This window comes from Orycteropus afer, unplaced genomic scaffold, assembly GCF_000298275.1.
Source record: "Orycteropus afer afer isolate SDZICR_OR568_19922 unplaced genomic scaffold, OryAfe1.0 scaffold00086, whole genome shotgun sequence".
Lineage (NCBI taxonomy): Eukaryota > Metazoa > Chordata > Mammalia > Tubulidentata > Orycteropodidae > Orycteropus > Orycteropus afer.
The window spans coordinates 7,969,018-7,987,750 of NW_006921673.1; the positions used below are offsets into that span (position 1 = coordinate 7,969,018).

The 18,733-nt window shown below is 35.1% G+C and overlaps 1 protein-coding gene across 1 annotated transcript in view; it reads right to left on the reverse strand.

Annotated features, from left to right (window-relative positions):
• The window catches only part of SNX2 (sorting nexin 2), a 99,279-nt gene that overhangs the window by 31,480 nt on the left and 49,066 nt on the right, over positions 1 to 18,733 (reverse strand). The window contains exons 2-6 of the mRNA XM_042781130.1: positions 14,237 to 14,354; positions 8,585 to 8,748; positions 5,929 to 5,995; positions 5,733 to 5,776; positions 4,251 to 4,392 (exon numbers count right to left, since the gene is read on the reverse strand). Of these exons, the coding sequence (XP_042637064.1) occupies positions 4,251 to 4,392; positions 5,733 to 5,776; positions 5,929 to 5,995; positions 8,585 to 8,748; positions 14,237 to 14,354 (535 nt within the window). The remainder of the gene's footprint in view (positions 1 to 4,250; positions 4,393 to 5,732; positions 5,777 to 5,928; positions 5,996 to 8,584; positions 8,749 to 14,236; positions 14,355 to 18,733) is intronic.

Below are 18,733 nucleotides of genomic sequence, written 5' to 3' on the forward strand. Positions count from 1 at the left end.
CCAGCCTTCTGATTAGCAGTCAAATATCTTAGGCACTGTACCACCAGAGCTCCTTAAAATCAAATAAAATCAAATGGACAACAGTTACTCTAAAGCATGGATGAAAAGGTGATAACAGGTAGGGGGATGTAGTGAGACTAAGTTAATGAGAATGGAACAACTAAAACGGAAATAATGAGAATGTTGACACAATATGAGAAATAAAACCAATGCCACTTAACATTATGCGTAGAAACTGTTGAATGGGAAGCTATTTTGCTGTATACACTTTCACCAAAAATACAATACGTTTTAAAATTTTTATGTATGATATGTAATTTATAAGTGATGCATGTGTCAATGGCTGGCTACCAGAGGGTTCAGAGATCAACGTGTTACCCACTTTTAATAACTGTTTAAGACTTTATAGCACATATTTTGAGGAATTTCCATTATTTGGACTTCATTTTACTATTCTGATCCCACTTTTTCTGATAATTTCTTTAATATGTATATAAAAGTAAATACATATTTATATTTATTTCTATATTATATGTAGCTTCAGGTTGCCTCAAATCTTTTTTGGACTGAAGTGGTATATAAATAAATAATTTTAAAGTAATTTAACCCAACTTATATGTATACTGACAGATAATTCTATAACAATACAGCATTAGATTATTTTTAAAGTCTAGAAAGTTTTCCATTTTAGATAAAAAATGAAAGTAAATCATAATCAGATTAAAATAATCATACCAAAATTAGGAGGCAGAATAGAACAGTGGTAATGATAGTGGAGTAAGACATGTTATTGTTGTTTTTAGGTGCCGTCAAGTCGGCTGTGACTCATAGCAACTCTATGCGCCACAGAAAGAAACACTGCCCCATCCTGTGTCAGCCTCACAATCCCTGCTATACCTGATCCCCTTGTTGCAGCCACTGTGTCAATGCATCTCATTGAGGACCTTCCCCTTTTTTATTTACCCTCCACTTTACCAAACATGATATCCTTCTCCAGGGAATGGCTCCTTCTGACAACTTTAACAAAGTAGGTGAGACGAAGCCTGGCCATTCCTGCTTCTGAGGAGGATTCCAGCTGCACTTCTTCCAGGACAGATTTGTTAGTCCTTTTAGCAGTCCATGGTACTCTTAGCATTCTTCTCCAACACCACAATTCAAAAGCATCAACTCTTCTTCGGTCTTCCTTATTGACTGTCCAGCTCTCACATGCATAGGAGGTGAATGAAAATACCATGGCTTGGGTCAGGCACACCTTAATCTTCAAGGAGACATCTTTGCTCTTCAACATTTGAAAGAGGTCTTTTGGAACAGATTTGCCCAATACAGTACATCATCTGATATCCTGACTGCTGCTTCCATTGGTGTTGATTGTAGAACCAAGTAATATGAAGTCCTTGACAACTTCAATTTTTTCTCCATTTATCATGAAGCTGTTTTACTGTACCAGTTGTGAGGATTTTTGTTTTCTTTATATTGAAGTGTAATCCATGCAGACTGTATGTAGTCTTTAATCTTCATCAGTAAGTGCTTCAAGTCATCCTCTCTTTCAGTAAGCAAACTTGTGTTACCTGTGTATCACAGGTTGTTAGTGAGTTTTCTTCCATCCTGATGCCACATTCTTTTTCGTATACTCCAGTTTCTCAAGTTATTTGCTCAGCATACAAATTGAGTAAATATGGTGAAATGATACAACCTTGAAGCACTCCCTTCCTAAATTTAAACCATGAAGTATCCCCTTGTTCTGTTTGGACGACAGACTCCTGGTGTGTGTATAGGTTCCTCATGAGTACAATCAAGTGTTCTAGAATTCCCATTCTTCTCAATGTTATCCATAATTTGTCATGATCCACACAACTGAATGCTTTTGCTAGTCAATAATTAACACAAGTAAACATCTTTCTGGTACTCTTTGCTTTCAGCTAAGATCCATCTGACATCAACAATGATATCCCTCGTTCCACGTCCTCTTCTGAATCCAGCTTGCATTTCTGGAAGCTCTCTGTCAATATACTGCTGCAATAAGATTTTACTTGCATGTGATATTAATGATACTGTTTGATGATTTCCACATTCTGTGGTATCACCTTTCTTTGGAATGGGTATAAATATGGGTACAATATATGGATCTCTTCCAGTCAGTTGGCCAGGTAGCTGTCTTCCTCCAATCCTGATGCCATGCTCTTCTTCATATAATCCAGCTTCTCAGATTATATTACACAGTGCCTTAGGACAGTAAGCACTAAATGAATTGTTATTTCTGTAACTGAATTGGCTATCTGACCATGTATCTAGATAAAATGAAAATGACCACTTCATCATCTCTTATTACCTTTTCAAGGCTAGCAGAATCAATAAGAGAGAAGAATGCACTTAGGATTTAGTTTTTCCCATTTTAAATTTACAAGTGCTATTTATTATATTGTAATAATTTGTTGAAAATTAAAGATTAAGACCAAAAAATTAGATAGAAATACAATGAACCTGAGCATTAGAATTTAGTTTATTAAATCTTTTTTCATCAATGTCTAAGGACTAGGCTAGCATATGTTTAGCCACAAAATGAGAATAGTAATTTATTTTTTTCCTCTTTCAGTACATAAGAATAGTTGTACAATATAAAGTCACAAAAAAAATAAATAAACTGAAGGATAAATTAAAAAAAAAAAAAAGATAACAGAAGGTTATTAAGTTCCCTACAAAAGCTATCAATACAATAGTTTACAAAAGAAAGAATAAGATTATTAACTAGATTGAGAGTTTTCAAAGTGTGGTCTAGAATATCATAAAGGTTTCTAAAACTCATTTTCATAATAATATTGTTACTTGTCTTTTTTCTTTTTGTTAACTCTCATCCTCTCATGAATGTTCACTGGAGTTTTAAAAATATTATATGATGTGTTGTATCACAACAAATCAAGTGTTAAAGCAGATATGAAAATACAGCTATCTCCTATTAAGCCAGGAATTAAAGAGATTTGCAAAATTGTGGTGGTGGGGGGAAGCCACTCTTACTAAATTTAAAATGTTATTTAAAGAATGTAAAAAAAAATCTGATTATTGTTCAACCAGATTATGAATTAAGAGAAAGAATGTAACAAATTTACCTATGTGAAGTTTCAAAAATTACAAAAAGTACCTAAAATTGCTTCTGAAACTAAATGTTTAAAAAGTAAAAATTCATTTTAAACATGTTTCTAGGAAAAGAAACATTAATTGTTTGTAAGAACAAAGAAAAATAAAGTAAGTTAAAATAGAAACCCATCACTGGGGGAAAAAAAAACTAGAAAAAAATACTACAAAATTGTAAAATTATAAATGCTTTTTAATGGTTTTCCTCTTTTTTGCAACTCCGTGCAGTTTTTACAACTAAGACATTATTACTTGTATGAGTAAGAAATGTTTTTAAACTTTAATTGAATTATAGAATAAACTGAGTTTAAACAGCTCCTATTATTAGTGAGGCTAGACCAAATATTTTTCTATGAGGTGTAACCTCTATCCCTTAGAAAAATGTTTTATGTTAAGTATCCTATGACTCAGGCACCCCGTTGACACAATGGTTAGGTGATTACTGCTAATAGAAAGGTTAGTGGTTCAAACCCACCAGGAGGCTCTGCGGGAGCAAAGACCTGGTGATCTGTTCTCATAAAGATTATGGCCTAGGAAACTTTATGGGGCAGTTCTATCCTGTCCTATAGGCTCATTATGAGTAAGAATCAACTAGACAGCATACAACAAGATGTATGACTCAGTAAAATGGAACTCAAAGGACCTTAAAAGGTTTCTACTTTGGCAAATTCTCATTTAATTATAATCACTGTATTATATACATCCAAATCCTCAGGCGTCAGAAAATAAAACTATTAGCTATATATTCTTTGGGAGCTCTGGTGGCACAGTGCCTAAGGTATTTGATTGCTAACCAGAAGGCTGGCAGTTCAAACCCACCGCTACTCCTCCTCAGAAGGAAGACTGAGCAATCTACTTCCACAGAGATACTGCCTCGGAAACCCAAGGAGGGGTCACTGTGAGTCAAAATCGACTCGACAGCAATGAGTTTGAGGGTTTTTTTTTTTCAATATATTCTTCAATCAATGAATGATTATTATAACTGGAATATTTCAGTACCATATCTCCCTTAGACTTTATCAGATGCTAATGATAAGGAATGATTACAGAATCCACAAATCTATATAGTTAAAATTCAACTAATAACAGGAACAAAAACTGTTTATTAGATTCATGCTTACCTACTATACTCTTTTCTGGAGCTGGTGGTACAATATAACCAACATGTAGATACTTGCTTGCTAATTTGCTATGCAAGCCAAGAAAGTCACTGAATCTTCTTTTAACTGAAAATTCACTCTTACTGAACATAGAAAGGGAAGTCTATGAAGAAAGAAGAGGTATTTCAAATTTTGATTATTAAGTGATTATTTAAGAAGTAATGTCATACATAACTGTGAATACACATTGCAAAGTAGCTAACTAATGTGGTACATACATTTCTAACAATATCTACAAAAGTTAATCATAGTCTTTTTTTTTTTTTTTTTGGCAGAGACTTAAGAGGATATAAAATACTTGCTTTATTCTATCCTTGACTCATTTCATCCACTCTAGTTATATCTATGGTAATGATTCTTAAATCTTTACCTCTGGCCCAAATCTTCTGAGCTTTAGTCCTATCAATGGTATCAGTGAGGAATTCGTACCCCTACGAATACTAAAATCTGCAGATGCTCAAGTCTCATATATAAAATGGTGTGATATATGCATATAATCTACACACGTTCTCCCATTCTCCTATATACCTGAAATCATCTCTTGGTTACGTATAACATTTAATACAACGTAAACACAGTTTACACTCCCTCTTAGCCTTTGAAAGATTGCTTTGACCACTTAATTGCACCTGCCTCCCTCCGAATATTTTTGAACCAGGGTTGATAGATTCTGCAATGCAGAATCTACAGATATGAAGGACTGACAGTATATCCAAATGTCTCTACTTAAATCTCAACACTCAAAATATTTTCCCCTATTGTAACCTAAGGCTCATTGAGAAGCGCACTTGCCCATTATATAACTACTACATTCCTGTACTGTCAACACAGTCGGACCCCATGGTAGGTGTTTAATAAATATCTGTTAGATAATAGTAACATATCCCACCCCCATTTGTACAGTGTTGTTTCCCTGTACTGTCTCTATCCATTGTACTTCTACAACCATGTAGTTCCTCTATTTAGTAACCTAGGCATGCCCCTCCTTTTTCATCTCTCACATCCAGGTCCCGGTCCCACTGATTCTACCTTCTGAGTAACTCAAGATGTCATTTATTTTACTCAGCCCAGAACCATTTCCTTAGCTATTACTTCTCTCAGCCATGACTGCTGCAACAGGCTCTCTTTCTTTCTCTTAAGGTTTAAAGGCCTATGAGCCTTTAATAACTGCAGTGGCCTCCTAACCAGAAACCCTGACCTCTAATTTGACCCTCCCAATTCATACTGAGGCAAGAGCAACCATTCTAAAACAAAAATCTAATTGTGCCACATCCTTGTGTGAAACCTCTTTAATGGCTCTCCATTATGCTTAGGATGAAGCTCAAACTCCTTTATGTGGCTGTTAATGATACAGGGTGGCTTACTGGCAACAATTCTATCATATACTATTACTTGCAGATCATGGAAAGCAAAATGGTTTCTTGACTTTCAAATAAGGCTCACCTTTGTTGTTACTCTATAAGCCATATAAGCATTCATGCCATCACCTATAAGAAAAGTCAAATATTATTAAAAATCACAAGTTTAAAAATACAAAGTACCATTTTAATACTGTAATGATGCATGTAGTGAAGTAAAACAACCAAATCAATAATTTAAAAAAAAATGAAATAAAAACATTACATAAATACTGACTCACCAACTTTCTCTGGATCTGATACACCAATTTCTATATCAAAAATATCTCCATTTGCTTCTTCTTCAATCTACAAGAAGTTTTTATTATTTTGTTAAAGAAAAGACTCCAATTTATGTTATAGTCATAACATTAATAACTGTAACTTTTACCATCTGTCTTCTATTAGGGTCATTATCCATAATACAAATGAAAAAGCTATTCAGCACTCCATTTCTGAAAAACAATAAAAGCGTTCCCATTTTCTGACTATGCTAAAAAAAAAGTATGCAAAGACAGTACAAAAAGCATGACTCATAGAAGTGACAGAGAATTTTGTGTTCTTACAAAATTCCCCTTGAATATAGGGGAAAAAAGTTCTAGTTTTCTTTATGAACATTGTAGTTTTTAAATTCTATATACTGAATCTCTAGATTCATAAATTGAAATAATAATAATAATTAACTCCTTAATTATTTCAAATGTTACCTTTTTTCTTCTCTTTAATAACCAGGAGGTAGCGCATTAATTTTACCTGTAGAATCCTAAATATCTACAGAAATTACATATCATATGTAAAGCAACCTTATCACCATGATTTCATTAACCACCTAATAAACACATTTCTTGATCAAGCCAATTAAAGCACCATAAAGCTCACTGAAGAAAACAGAAAAAGGGAAAAAAGATAACCCGATGAGACTACACAGAGGCACCTATTAAAGCTTATAAATAAGTAATACAAATGGCAGCTCTGCAAAAGAGCTTTGTTGTTCCCAGGAAGAAAAGTCAGTGATTGTTAAATCTTGCAAATCTTTAAAGGAACATTAATAGTCTAAGACTATCTAAAGAAAAGTGAATTTTTCTAATCATAATTATTTTTTAAATGAGTTTCCTCTTGCAGATTTTAAAAAGAAAATTTTGTTTGAACTGTTACATGCATACAGAAAAGCGTATAAATCAGCTTGATAAACTTTCACAAAGTGAACACATCTGTATAACCAGAACTTAATAAATAGAATCATTACCCCAGAAGGCCCTCTCATGGTTCTCCTCCTGTCACAACCCATCCTCCAACCCGCCAATGTAACCACTATCCTGACTTTGTTGTTGTTGTCATGTGCTGTTGATTCCCACACATAGCAACCCTGCAGGACAAAAGAGAATTTCCCCACAGGGTTTTTCATAGGCTGTAATCTTTATGGGAGGAGATCACCAAGTCTTTTGTCCCTTGCAGAGCAGTTTGGTAGGCACAAACCACTAACCTTTTGGTTAGCAGTTGAGCACTTAGCCATTGTACTGCCAGAGTGCCTTATCCTGACTTCTAACACTGTACATTAGTTTACCTGTTTTTAAAGTTCATATAATGGAATTACCTAGTAAGTACTCTTTCATGTATGACTTCTTTCCCTCAAACAAAGTATTCTCCAAGTATCCCTTTTCTTTTAGTTTTTTTTAAACCATGGTTATTTAAATGATGTATTTCTTTACAAATGCCTTTTAAACATTGTTTTTCCGTTCACTGTAATTCCACACCATGAGTTTACCCTATTAAAAATTATTTCCAAGTATATACCCCAAAAAACTGAAATGAAAGCTGGGACTCAGATACTTGGATCATGGTTAATTACAGTATTATTAACAGTAGACAAAAGGTGGAAACAACCTAAAAGTCCATCAACAGATGAATGAATAAACAAAATGTGGTATATACATAGAATATTGTTCTACCATAAAGAGAAATAAAGTTCTGATATATGCTACAACATGGATGAACTTTGATAACATTATACTGAGTGAAATAAGCTAGCCACAAAAGGACAAATATTGTATGATCCCACTTATATGAACTAAGTAGAAAGGCAAGTGCATACAGACAGAAAGCAGATCAGTGGTTACCAGGGGCTGAAGAAAGGGAGGGATGGGGAGTTGTTACTTAATTGGTGTGGAATTTTTTTCTGGGATGATGAAAAAGTTTTTGGAAATAAATAGTGGTGATCACTGCACAACACTATGAATCTAATTGATGTCACTGGGTTGTACATTTAAAAATGGTTAAAATGACAAACTATATTATACATATTTTACCATGATAAAAGGAGCCCTGGTGGTTCAGTGGTTACGCACTCAGCTGCTAACCTAAAGGTCAAAAGTTTGAATCCAGCAGTTCTGCAGGATAAAGATGTGGCAATCAGCTTCCATTAAGGATTTACAGTCCTGGAAACCTTATGGGGTAAGTTCTACTCTGTCCTATAGGGTCACTGTGAGTTGGAAACATGCAATGGCAGTAGGTACCATAATGAAGAATAGGTAACAACTTTTATGTATCAATAGTATTTATTACATTTTATCAAATAAAATCACTCAAAATACCACTTTGTTCTGAATAACAGTTTTCAAAGCACTTTCATACATCATCTTATTTGACATCTTATTAATCCTGAGAGGCACATATTATCACCTCAAGATCACAAATGACAAATTCTATGACTTAAAAAGGAGTGGTGTGCCTAGTGTAACTGGGTTAAAGAGTGGTGGATTAAAATTAGAAGCCAATTCTTTTAGTTCAATATTCTTTCCCAAAAATATCTGAAAGGCTTTAATTAGGAAGAGATGTCGGGAAGGAAACAAAAGACTTGTTATTTACATATTAATTTACACTAAAAATATTATCACATACCTCCTCTCGGGATCTATCAAAAATCACAGGAGCAGATATACTCTTTGATTCAATTCTGGGCGTAATAAGTGTAGTAGGAGTGACAGGGGTGACTGCAGGAGAAGGTTCTGAAGAGAGGATAGGTTCCCTTTCTGGACTGTCCAAAGAAACTTCTTCTGTGGCTTCTAGACATAAATTAAACAAGTCAGTTAAGGTCACTGGCAGCAAACCCCAAAATTCTATATATAGCAGTTAATGAATTATGAAAAATATTTTGTATACTACCCACAAACATATAAAATAATCCTTACAAAGTAATTTTATGAATCCTTCCATAGTTGTTTATCATAATTTCAAAACCAAGAGTGACTTTTGTTGGTTTTAGGAAGAATTTCATTAAGTCAGCTTAATTATCTATACTACTGATAAGGAAAAGCAAAGAAGAAAGCAATGATGTGGATAATTCCACATTCATTTGTGTTTAGATTTGTTACATATCTTGTATTTTTGGTAACTTACCTTCCAAATCTTTTATTCAGGCTTATGATTATTTTATACAGATGAACACAAATTTTATGGCAGAAGGATGTCCAGAATTATCCCAATTGGGAATAAAAATCTGTTACGGATAATCCACAGAGTTAGTAATCTAAAGCAATTTAACTGCCAAAGATTACTGAATATTATATTGAATATTAGTTGAATAGACTAATATGACACAAAGCAAATATATCTTTAGGTTTAAATTTAAAATGTTCTCATTCACTGGAAAAAATAAAAATTAAATGTATTTAGTATCAAACCAAACCAATGAACTGAGTGTCTACAAGCTATGCAACATTGTGCTAAGTGCAATGGAGAAACACAAAGAAATGTAAAATATCATACCTGCCCTCAAGGAGTTTATAATCTAGTTGGGAAAACAAGACATAAGCATATGGAATGTTAAATAATAATAAAAGACTTAAATAATAGCTAAGAGAATAATAAAATGAATGTTACAAGATGAGACATTTAATTGCTGTATGGACTACAGAACAAACTACCATTTAAGTTCAGATGGGAGACAATACTTTAGGCTGGAGAATATAAGGAATAGTTTACAAAACTGATCTGAGGAGAACTGGGTGCAGTGGAGGATTCCATGAAAATAGAATACATAAACAAAAAGCAGAAGAGCTAAGAAAGTGAAAATTACAATCAGTGACCATAATGTAAAGTATCGTTCTATTCTAGAAAAAAAGGCAGGAACGTAAGGGAAGCATAGGATCACATCAGTGGTTTCTAACATGAGGTTCCTATATTCCTAGAGGTTTGGGAAGGTAGTATGGTAGTCAGTGACCCACTTTAATATCTCAAAAATTACAGTAATAATATTTACCTAAAATAAGGTTGTACAGCTTAACATTTTATCAAATTATTCTTACTGATTATCTCATTGTTGATGAGGATCCTTACTTACCATAGATTTCTTATAGTTTTATATTTTAAAACAAAAATAATAACCAAAACCTTTCAAGCTATAGTAAGCAGAGGAAGTGCAACAGACTACTCATGCTGACAACAGACTAAAGACACTATATAACAAACTAAAAACCTGCATCCAACTTCAGGTTGTTAAGATTGCTGGTATTTGTTATTTATTTTTTTAAGAAATGAAACCAACATGAGAAAGTTGGTATCCCAAAGCTAGGCAGTATGAAATCTCTAATCTACCAACAAGAAGCAAAATAACTAGTGTAAAAATAAGCTGCAAACAAACAAACAAAAAACCCAAAGAAAATCTAAAAGAGGCACTGTTACTGGCAACAGACTCATACATAAAAACTGTGAAAGATATAATAACTTTATTGAAGTATCAGTATAGATAAAGTCATTTTAACTTTTCAATCTCAGCTTATTTCAACGACACCATGTTTATTTTCTTTGCATGGACTCTGACAGGCTGCCTCCTAAATGGTACAAGACCTTAAAACCAGAAAAGCTAAATATGATGTAAGTAGCTAGTACAGAAGGAAAACAGAAAATAAATGGATAGGGTTAGAGTCCAACTCATAGTGCTCCCTGTGGAATAATGTGAAGCACCTGGATGCTAACCAAAAGGTACATGGTTCAAATCTACCAGCCGCTCCACAGGAGAAAAGACCGGCCAATCTGCTCCCATTAAAGATTAGAACCTAGCCTAGAAAACCCTGAGGGGTAGCTCTACCTTGTCCTACAGGGTTGCTATGAGGTACAATATACTGCTATATAAAGTTTGCCTTAAATTCTTCTCAAGACTGCTTTTAGTGTAGGTAATGTAGTGTACTAAAATGTCAAGCTTTAATTTAAACCAGACCTAACAGTTCAGGAAGATGCCCCATGAGTACTAGGATTAACTTTTCGTCGGAAAACATATTTTGAGGACAAGCAGAAATTAATTATGTCAATGTAAACTAAAACTTCATTTATATGACATGTCAGGGATTTTAAAAACAAAAGAATGTTTATTAAACTTGTAATTAGCATCATAGTTGAACAGCTTAAGTAAAATAAGCTAGTTACTCTGGCAGAAACAAGTTCTAAAAGTCTAGAATAATTTTATTACTGGTAATTTGTTCACACTCAGTGCTTTAGGACAGTTTCCTAAAGCATGTACAGTGAAGCACTAGTGCAGGATGTAACAAATGGTCGATGAGAGAGGCTCCATAGTTAACCACATCTAGGGAACACTCTAAAAAAGCAAATCATCTGTCATACCTGAACTTTTTCTGGTATCACTTCTGATATAGAATACTTGGAATGCTACCCCAAACACATTAGCATATGTACCAATATAATCTGCTCTCTTTATGGTTTTAGAATCAAAATGATGAGGTCACTAAAGCAGTATCTATAGTCTGTCCTCTGATATTGTTGTTGTGTTGTTGTTGTTATGTGCCATCGAGTCAGACCCGACTCATAGCGACCCCTCCTTGGGTTTCCGAGGCAGTATCACTACGGAAGTAGATTGCCCCATCTTCCTTCTGAAGAGTGGCTGGTGGATTTGAACCACCAGCCTTCTGGTTAGCAGTCAAGTGCCTTAGCCACTATGCTACCAGAGCTCCCAGTCCTCTGATATAGGAGGAAAAAAAACATAAACCAAGCACATGTTCTCATTATTGGACAATAGTTTTCACCACCCATAGAAGCAGGAATGATGTAACTGCTTACACACATTATAAATATGATACAAATGAAGTATTAACTAACTTATACAAAAACAAAGTAGGTCTTATCACCTAATTATGTCATTATGAAATGTAGCTGAGTTTAAGGTGAAAGACAAAATATAACAAGTACTTATGTTTGTAGGTTAAAAAAAGAAAAAAATGTTCTTAATTATTCTTTAGTCTATTTCTTTATTTTTTTAAAAAAAACACTGACATGAACCATATTTTAATCACAATTGTTAGTACAGACTTTTAGGTAAACTAAAAGACTCAAGTTTTCTAATTGAGCTATTGGTGAAATATCATTATATATTCTTCTTTGGCTAACTATATGATCAGTTGTGTACACAGTAAAAGTACCATTTCTCTTTATACATACACACACACAGCATTCAGGTGTTAGAATAAGATTTCAGCACACTCATCTATATGGAATTTTGGCTATGCGATGAAAGAATCTTCAGTAAAATGGATAATCCAAAACTTCTATGTATGATTCTATACTATTCTCACTGCTATCAAGTCAGATATGACTCATAGTGACCCCTCCTTGGGTTTCCAAGGCACTATCACTACGGAAGTAGATTCCCTAACCTTCCTTCTGAGGAGTGGCTAGTGGGTTTGAACCGCCAGCCTTCTGGTTAGAAGTCAAATGCCTTAGGCACTACATGACCAGAGCTCCTCCTATACCATTAGAGGAATATATATAATTTTAGCTGCTTAGTAGAGAAAGAACTTGTACCATCTTTTAGATTAAAACACAAATGCCATGAAAGAACTCTGAAGGATTGCCTGGGGAAAAAAATTCACAAAAGGAAACAAAAAAGAACATTACAACTTGGGTTAACTGAGATTTCAACTCTTAAATAGTTAGGTAGCTTAAAAAAAAAAAAAAAAAAAAAAGAAGAAGAAAAGGAAACATGGTAAGTATTTGGCATCATACTTTTAACTTTCTGATGTGATAAAATATATGAATTTATTTGTGGTGGCAATTTTTCATAGAACTAATCAAGTAGGCAATTATTATGGAGGTTTATGATGAAGAATTGAATCTTCAAGTATAATTGTACAAAAATACAGAAATACAGTATGAGTACTGAACTATAAAAGCCAAGTAAGGTAAGCTGTTAAATATACAACAATTTATTATTTCATTTTTTTGTGTCATTAATTCTAAGAAAGGATTTGCTTAACATTAAAACATTATATTGACTATATATTTTAATCTTAAAGTAGGTAACTGTTTTAGAGAGAATCCAATATACACAGGCAGTCCTGGGTTCTGTCCAACTTACCTTACCACCTGTAGTTATGAACCAATCCCCATAAAGCCTATTATATTAAAATTTCAAGGTATATATAATGGTTCCTAATAATAAACAGGGAGCTCTGGTGGTGTAGTGCCTAAGGCATTTGACTGCTAACCAGAGGCTGGCAGTTCAAACCTACCAGCTGCTCCTCGGATGGAAGGCTGGGCTATCTACTTCCACAGTGATACCACTACTTTACATCAAAACATTATTATTATTAGTGTATTATTATGTGAAAGATGTTTTAGTATATCTGGAAATGTTTCTTTAATTTTTTTATGTATAGAAAGGTACACTACATACTATATTCTAAGACAAACACTTTACTAACTCATGTTAGATATAAATCTAATTGTTCTGATTTACATACAAATTTGAATTAAAGACAGACTTAGGAATGGAACTCATTCATAATCTGGGGACTATGTATATATTTTCTAAAGTAGGATGTTGTTGTTACTTTGCCATCAAGTCGGTCCCAAGTCATAGCGACCCCTCCTTGGGTTTCCAAGGCAGTATCACCACCTTCCTTCTGAGGAGTGGCTAGTGGGTTTGAACCGCCAGCCTTCTGGTTAGCAGTCAAGTGCCTTAGGCACTACACTACCAGAGCTCCTGCCTGTATATATTTTCTAAAGTTAGGACAGGCTGTACCAAATCTTGCTCCTTTATCAAAAATAAATTCCTCAAGCAGCAATTTACTCACCTAAAAGTGAATCAAAATAGAATAGGTGGTAAATATGGCAGTATTTTATTAAAATCAAACAAGTTTCAAATATATATATACTATAATGAAAGTGATTTATAAATCCAGTTTAATTTTGTTTTGTTGTTTGTTAAGCAATATAAAGACTACAACTGCTAATATTTCTTAAGGATGAATGTCAGAATCATTGTTTTTTGAATCCAAGTACTAACAAAAATAACCAAATTATAATGTGTAATTGATTTCCAAATGCCTAAAACCAGAAGGATCACATGCTTCTGCTACTCTCAAGAGTCAACATGTTTCATAAAGTATTCTAGTTATAATTCCCTATTCTACATTGTTAACAAGAAGAGCAACCATTAACACTTTACACAAGATTTCAAATTTGCTTTACAGAATGTTTTTTCATCTAAAGGTTATGTATTACAATTGGCCATTATTAAAAAACAAAGATATTCACAATTACCTGCAAAAAGATCTTCTCTGTCATCATCTAACACAACTTCTGTGGGTTTTGGACCATTGGAATTTGTGCTAATATCTTCTGCAGGAAGACTAGCTGGTTCTGGAGATGATGGACTTGACTGTTAAAAAGAACAATAATGGGTAATGGATTGACATGTTTATCTGTTTTAATTATGCCCTTACATACTACAGAAGAAGAAGAAGAACATATTCTTGACAAGAGAAGCAAGTACTTGTATTTCCTACTCCGAGGAACCATCACCTGCCTATCAGTTGGTCCAGTTTGTCATACTGCAGTGGCTTTCATGTTGGAAGCTACACCATTGGTATTTGAAATACCAGCAGGGTCCCCTGGTAGTTTTAGCAGAGCTTCCATACTAGTAAAACAGACTAAGAAGAAAGGTCAGGTAATGTACTTCTGAAAATAATTCAATGAAAACCTTATGGATCACAAAAGAACATTGTCTAACTTGCTTGCTTTTAACACAAGATCAGGAGGGACCAATCACTAAAAGAGTACATCTGTTTGGTGAAGCAGAGAGCCAATAAGGGAGTGGGAACTGTGAGCCACAATAATGGACTCAAACATGCTAGTGATCTCAGGCATGAAGCAGGACCAGGCAAGGTCTGTTCTGTTGCACACAAGTTTGTCATAAGTCAGAGCTGACCTTATGGCAGCCAATAACAATGTCCTCTATGGCATGAGGGTATTTATTTTCTTTCTTTTTTTTTTTTTTTAAATTGTGATTTGGGTGAAGGTTTACAGAGCAAATTCACTTTCCATACAGCGGTTCACATATACTTTGTCTCATGACATTGACCACAGTTTACCACAATGTAACAGCTCCCCTCCCACTTAGTCCCCATAGTTACCTCTTCCCTGTGTCCATCCCTCCATACACTCCTGCCCCCTGAGCTGTCTCCCTGTGCATAAGCAGCCGTTCTTTCTCCCATGATTGTTCTCTCCAAGGAGTGTATCTACCTGAGGTAAATGTTCAACTCATATGCCTGTATTTTGTTTGGCTGGAAACCACAGGTGTGGGTTCAATTCCAGATCTGAATGGCAGCTAGGGGCCATCATAGTCTCAATGGTTCCACCAGGCTCTATCGGACCAGCAAACCTGGTCGCCCCCCCCCCCTTTTAATGAGGATATTTCTTTAGAGTTTTTACACAGTTTTGAATTCTTAAGTTAAAATTTGAAGGTGAGTCTTTCTCATTTCTCTCAGGAGTTCATTCCTACAGACCCAAACTGTCACAAAGGTGGGTCACCAATTAACTTAGCAATTTCATGTGAAGTAATTTAAAGAACAAAACCAAATCAAATACATTGCCACTGGGTCAATTCTGACTCGTAGCAACCCTGTAGGACAGAGTAGAACTGTCTCACTAGGTTTTCAAGGCTGTAAACCTTTGTGGAAGTAGACTGCCTTATTTTTCTTCAATGGAGCAGTTGGTAGGTTTGAACCACCAACCTTTGGGTTAGCAGCTGATGCACTGACCACTGTGCCACTAAAGCTCCTAATACTTCCTCTAGAAGAAGATTCTGACAACCTCAAAGTCATTTCTAGCTGAGTCTATGTAACCACCTGGCCTATACAGTCCTAAAAAATACCTACTTCTATCAGAATTTTTCTTACTCTACATTATAATTAATATCTGTTAATAATTATAATAATAAATTACAATAATATAATAATTATTATTATAATTATCTGTTTATCTTATAGGCTGTATAAGGAAAGAGAAGTAGCTTGTTTACTACTTTTTACTCAGTGCCTGCCAGCAAGTACTCAATGAGCATCTGTTAATTGAATTCTAAGAAAATAACTGTAGATATGCCAAAGATTTAGCCACAAATTTGTTCACATTATCGCAAATTTGTCCATCAGATAACACAGAAAACTAGAAACAGCCAGTACATCCACATAAAATTTAGCGGGGTGGCATTTATTGACACAGGTAGATGCTTATAAGCTATTACATTAAGAAAGTTGATACCTACGCCACACATGACACAACTTTTTAAAATAAAATGTTTGTCAATGTTCATTAAAAATAAGTGATTTTTGGTGTTTCTTCTCCTCAGTCTCCTGTTGTTGTTAGGTGCCGACAAGTCAGCTCTGCCTCATAGTGATCCTATGTACAACAAAATGAAACACTGCCCGGTCTTGTGCCAGCCTCACCATACTTGCTATACCAGAGCCCATCGTTGCAGCCACTGTGTCAATTCATCTCATTAAAGGCCTTCCGCTTTCTCACTGACCCTGTACTTTACCAAGCATGATATCCTTCTCCAGGGTATGATCCCTTCTGACAACATGACCAAAGTAGGGGAGATGAAATCTGGCTTGTTTCCAAGGAGCATTCCACCTGCACTTCTTCCAGTACTTACTTGTTTGTTCTTCTGGCAGTCCATGGTACTTTCAGTCTTCTCCACCAACACCATAATGTTGTGAAAAGCAAAAATTCTTCTCTGGTCTTCCTTGTTCATTGTCTAGCTCTCACATGCACATGAGGCAACTGAAAATACCATGGCTTGGGTTAGGCACACCTCACTCTTCAAGAAACATCTTTTCTCTTCAGCACTTGAAAGAGGTGTTCTGCAGATCTGCCCAATGCAATACGCTGTCTGAAGTCTTGACTGCCTGCTTCCACTGGTGTTGACTGTAGAATGAAGTAATATGAAGTCTTTCGAAACTTCAATCTTTTCTCCATTTATTGTGATGCTGCTTATTGGTCCACTTGTGAGGATTTTCGTTTTCCTTATGTTGAGATGTAATCCATACTGAAGACTGTAGTCCTTAATCTTCATCAGAAAGTGCTTCAAGTCATCCTCACTTTCAGAAAGCAAAGTTGTCATCTACATATCACAGGTTGTTAATGAGTTTTTCTCCAATCCTAATGCCACGTTCTTCTTCACACAGTTTAGCTTCTCAGATTACCTGTTCAGCACACAGAGTGAGTAAGTCTGGTGAAAGGATACAACCCTGACACATTTCCTTCCTGATTTTAAACCATGTGGTATCCCCTTGCACTGTTTGAATGACAGCCTCCAGGTCTATGTACAGGTTCCCTATGAGCACAATCAAGTGTTGGAATTCCCATTCTTGTCAATGTTATCCATAATTTGTTACAATCCACACAATCAAATGCCTTTGCATAGTCAATAAAACACAAGTAAACATATTTCTGGTATTCTCTGCTTTTAGCCAAGATCCATCTGACATGATCAGCTATGATATCCCTCATTCCACATCCTCTTCTGAATCCAGCTTGCATTTCTAGAAGTTCTCTGTTAATATACTGCTGCAATTGTTTTTTGAGTTATCTTCAGCAAGATTTTACTTGTGTGTGATATTAATGACATTGTTTGATAATTTCTACATTCTCTGTGATCACCTTTCTTTGGAATAGGTGCAAATCCAGATCTCTTCCAGTCAGTTGGTCGGGTAGCTGTCTTCCAAATCTCTTGGCATAGTTGAGTGAGTGCCTCCAGCATGGCAGTCATTTGTTGAAACATCTCAATGGGTATGCTGTCAATTCCTGGAGCCTTGTTCTTTGCCAATTCCTTCAGTGCAGCTTCACCTTCTTCCTTCAGTACCACTGGTACCTGATCACATGCTACCTCTTGAAACGGATGAACATCCACCAATGCTTTTTGGTACAGTGACTGTGCATTCCTTCCATCTTCTTTCGATGCTTCCTGCATCATTCAGTGGTTTGCCAACAGAATCTTTCAATATTGCAACTTGAGGGTTAAATTTTTTCTTCACTTCTTTCAGCTTGAGAAATGCTGAGTGTGCTCTTCCCTTTTGGTTTTCTGACTCCAGGTCTTTGCATATTTCATTATAATAATTGACTTTGTTTTCTTGAACTGCTCTTTGAAATCTTCTGTTCAGCTCTTTTATCTTTTTTTCTTAACATTTTATTTCAGTTATTTGTGTTTTGGAAGGTTCAGATGTTTCCTTTATTTTTATTTTTTAATGCATTTTATTGAAATATACTTTATGTACAGTGAAATACACAAAACTAAAGTGACATGGGTCAATGCATATTTTTTTTCAGTGTTCCCTTCCCTCCCCTCCCACCCTGGCAACCAACAAAGAAATTCCCCTCCATATATAAACCTTTTCTTAACCCTTCACAACAACAAACTAATACTATATTTGACCTTCTGTGATTGACTTACTTCACTCAGCATAATGTCCTCCAAGTTCATCCATATTATGCGGTGTTTTGCAGACTCTACATTATTCTTTAGTGCTGCATAGCATTCCAGTATGTGTATGTACCATAGTTTGGTCATCCACTCTTCCACTGATGGGCACAAAGGTTGTTTCCATCTTTTTGCTATTGTATATAGTGCTATGATGAACACAAGCGTGCATGTATCTGTTCCTATCCTGGCTCTCAGCTCTCTAGGATATATACCTAGTAATGAGATTGCTGGGCCAAATGGTATCTCCAATTCCAACTTTCCAAGGAATCACCATATTG